Here is a 3,905-nt window from a genome sequence, read left to right on the forward strand (position 1 = left end):
GAATTTCCTTTAAAAAGAAATAAGTTTTCTGATTTCCTTAATTCTAAAATTTCACATTTTATTTTCCATCACTAAAAGTGGATGCTCTGCACTGTTGCCGGTTTGGTCCCATCGGTTCGAATTGGTTCAAGAGAGTTTTAATTGAAAATTTTGTCGGAGATTGAGCAATTTTCTAAGAAAAATTAGATACATTTATGTTCGGCAAGCATCGATAGACTTCATTAATTTGATTTAAATGAAGATTTACCGTTGCCGTTGGGCTTAGAGAACACATAGGCAACATAATACAGATTTACAATCATTCTAACATATACAGTGAAACTACTCAAACTTGGACACTATTAAAACCGGACACCTACCAATAGATAAAATTAAAATTAATCACTCGTAAGTGGATATCTCCCAAGTGTGTTTCCACTTGAGAGATTTCACTGTAAACGTATTTGGAAATCTCAATTTTCAAGAAGCTTCGTCATAATGTTACTACTAGGAATGCATACAAATCTATGAAATTACTTTCAGCAAAAGCAGCATTAATGAAAGGTCGGTTAAAAAATCTTATTAAGAACGACAGGTTTGATATGCGTGTGCTCAACGAAAAGGTTGTACTAAATGAATGACCTAAAACAACAATACAATAATGCAAATTCAGTACCGGACTTTTAGGGGAAATGGTTGCCTATACCAATGCTAACTACATATCTGTAGCTGTGCCAGGGTAGCTTAACTAATCTAATCTAATCTATGCTCACAAGTATAATTTTCGATTTTGTTCTTTTTAAGTTACTTACACATTATGTTTAAAAATTAACAACGTATACTTTTACTAATCACTCCAACGTATTTTACTTAAACATTTTGATTGAAACAATGTGGACGAATGAGAAGATTTTTAGCTACGCCAATGACAAATACCATTTGCCACAATCAATTATCAAGCAAAACATTATCTACAGTTCTACACTTTGAACTCCAATTATTTTTTGGCAACAATCAGATAGCTAATGAAAGTTGGATTTAGAATTTAAATACAAACTATATCCCCATTATTATTGCGGCCAGTAGTAGAAAACAATGCAAGATCAACAAAGTAGAAATTTATTTCTAGATATTTTTGAAAAATGGAATTGGAATCTATTAAATCTAATATTTATCGGTTTAAGTTTTCTTATGGTGTTCTTTGGAGCATTGATGAGTTTTATGGAGACCCACTTGCCTCCAAGTGTGAAACAGTTCTTTCGTTATGGCAAACACGCGTACAATGCTAAAAAGAAAAGTGCACTCATCTCGAAGCTTGAAGTGCCCAAGTCTTGGTTTTCCCATTTTTATATCTTTGCATTGGCATTATCTTGTTGGTCAATGTGGTTAGTGGTGCGAGTTACACTTTTTAAAAAGGATTTACCAAGATATGCTGAACAATTCCTGGACTACGTTGCAGGAGGTGAAAAACGTCCAGTCATAATAGATTCCACAACATGTTTAGTGGCCATGACACTCATGTGTTTGCAATGTTCAAGGCGCTTCTATGAGACCAATTTTGTACAAATTTTTTCCAAGAAAAATAAAATAAATATTGGTCACTACATTGTTGGTTATTTGCATTACTTTGGTGCAATACTTGCTGTATTGGCAAATGCCGAAGGATTCGTCAAAGGTAAAGTAAATTAAGGGCCGTTTTGTCAAACTCCTATAAGGCGTAGCAGAGTTTCCTACACCCACCTTAGTGGAATTTGATAAATGTGGGAGGTGTTATATGAAATGTTAGATTGTGTCAAAATTTAATATGATCTTTACTTTAATTTACTTTCTATTCGAGTTTCACACGCATACATTCGTAAATGTTAATACCGAATACAAATTCGCCGTTAAATGGAATCCTCTTTTTTGAATATTAAACACCAGCCAATATGCATTCTAAAGATAAAACAATTACGACAGTAGTATATGCTAATTGAAGCTTGATAAAACGACCCAAAAGAAATTTGCAATGTGGTCTAAATTAATGTTTTTGTTCCGTTTCAGGTTCCCTACCATCCGAAATCAATTTATCAAAAATATCATTGACACAGTATTTTTCTATTGGATTGTTCCTATTCAGTTGGTGGTATCAATATCAGTCAAATATAATATTGGTAAACTTGCGAAAGGATGCAAAAACAGGACGAGTTGCAACGGACAAACATTTACTACCAAAGGGTGGTTTCTTCGAATTGGTATCTTCACCTCACATGCTGTTCGAAATTGGTCTGTATATTGCTCTCCTAATTGGATTCCTATTTGAAAGTTTTACTTGGTGGCTCGTTGTTATTTGGGTCATTAGTAATCAGGTAATTTATATATTATTATTTCTTATGTTATATTTTTTCATAGGAAAAAACTCTTTAAATAACAATTGCTATAAAAATCGTATAATTTAAAATGTTACCCAAATAATTCTAAAGCAAAAAATATGTTGTTTTGATACTCCTCATACTCAAATATTCTTAAAAAATTAGATTGTGTATTAATACACATTCTTTACATACTGATTTTATTACTTTACAATGCTCCCAAAGAATGTAATAGGCCGCTATGTTTGTATTTTAGCAAAATTCTCTCTTTGCTGTTTTGATCACCTTTGTGCGCGGATAAATTTCTTTGAGAGTGCAACGATTAAATGGCTATAAATCAATCCAATTCCAGAATTAATTCAAAAACTGTAAAGTTTCGTTGTTATCAACTAATTTTTCTTATATTTTTAGGTTTATAATGCTATATGCACACAATCTTGGTATAAGGAAACGTTTAAGAACTATCCCAAACAACGCAAAGCAATTATACCTTTTATTCTATAGAAAAACTTGGGACTGGAAGGCAATAAAAAAAATAACTAAAATCCATGTAGCTGAGTGTTTTTTTTTTTAATTTTCAGGTTATGTGAAAGTCCGCGAAAGAATATAATAAATGAATGAATGAGCTCTCATATTTTAATAATTAATTAAGTGCGAAATACTTTTCTGGGAGTATTAATAGTTTATGAAAGAAGTGATTCCATTCGAGTCGTTTTATCAATAACCTTAGGGTAGGTTAGGTTAGGTATAGTGGCAGCCCGATATTTCAGGCTTACTTAGACTATTCAGTCCATTGTGATACCACAGTGGTGAACTTCTCTCTCAAGCTCAATGACAAAGGACCTCCTTGTATTTGTATTTTATTGAATTATTTATTTGAATCAACAAAAACGAAACAGAAATTAAGTTCAAAATAACAAGAATAGTAATCATTATTACGAAATAGAGAAATAGAAAATAAATACTTAAAAATGTTTGTATAAGGCCCTCTTAAAAGCATTTGAGTAGCCAATGAATTGAATTTGAGGGGGCAGTGAGTTCCATAGACGAATTGCATTGTGGAAAAATTGCCATTCAGATATCAGTAGGCGATGACGATCAGGTACCATTATGATTCTTCTGTTGGATCTACCAACAGTTGAAGCGATTTACAGGAACTTTATTATATAGTATTTTGTGTAGCATTAAGAGAACGTCGTAAAATGCAACGCCGTGCAGTTGTTTTGTAAACGGAGATATATGTTCATATCTTTTTAACCCATAAACGTATCTTACAATTGCATTGCGTGCCATTTCTAGTCGAATTCTACTTTTTGAGTCGCATTTACTGAATAATTCGCAACCATATAAGATAACGGGTACCGGATACGATTTTGCTAGAAGGGACCTAATATTCTGGGGCGTGTATAGGTAGGTTTTATACAATGTTCTCAACATTCCGAATATTTTACCAGATAACGATATTATATGGTCATTCCAGGTTAGTGTTTCATTGACAATTATACCAAGGTTTTTCGCTTTGCATACTTGACTAATAACATAATTTCCAATTTGAAACGGGTACTCACATACAAT

The 3,905-nt window shown here is 32.5% G+C and overlaps 1 protein-coding gene across 1 annotated transcript; it reads left to right on the forward strand.

Annotated features, from left to right (window-relative positions):
* Positions 1–947: 947 nt before the first annotated feature.
* Positions 948–2,879, forward strand: LOC142226444 (polyprenal reductase-like). Its single transcript, XM_075296464.1, has 3 exons — positions 948–1,654; positions 2,023–2,327; positions 2,742–2,879. Exons 1-3 carry the CDS (start codon positions 1,075–1,077, stop codon positions 2,832–2,834), a joined length of 978 nt encoding a protein of 325 aa, XP_075152579.1. The 5' UTR covers positions 948–1,074; the 3' UTR covers positions 2,835–2,879.
* Positions 2,880–3,905: the final 1,026 nt, after the last annotated feature.

The sequence above is a fragment of the Haematobia irritans genome, chromosome 2 (assembly GCF_050003625.1).
Source record: "Haematobia irritans isolate KBUSLIRL chromosome 2, ASM5000362v1, whole genome shotgun sequence".
In the NCBI taxonomy this organism is placed as follows: Eukaryota; Metazoa; Arthropoda; class Insecta; order Diptera; family Muscidae; genus Haematobia; species Haematobia irritans.

Bases quoted from the DNA above. Each gene is read 5' to 3' on its own strand.
- LOC142226444 (XM_075296464.1), top strand. From the start codon at position 1,075: ATGCAAGATCAACAAAGTAGAAATTTATTTCTAGATATTTTTGAAAAA. The intron at 1,655-2,022 runs GTAAAGTAAATT...GTTCCGTTTCAG, and splicing joins TGCCGAAGGATTCGTCAAAG to GTTCCCTACCATCCGAAATC. The intron at 2,328-2,741 runs GTAATTTATATA...TTATATTTTTAG, and splicing joins TTTGGGTCATTAGTAATCAG to GTTTATAATGCTATATGCAC.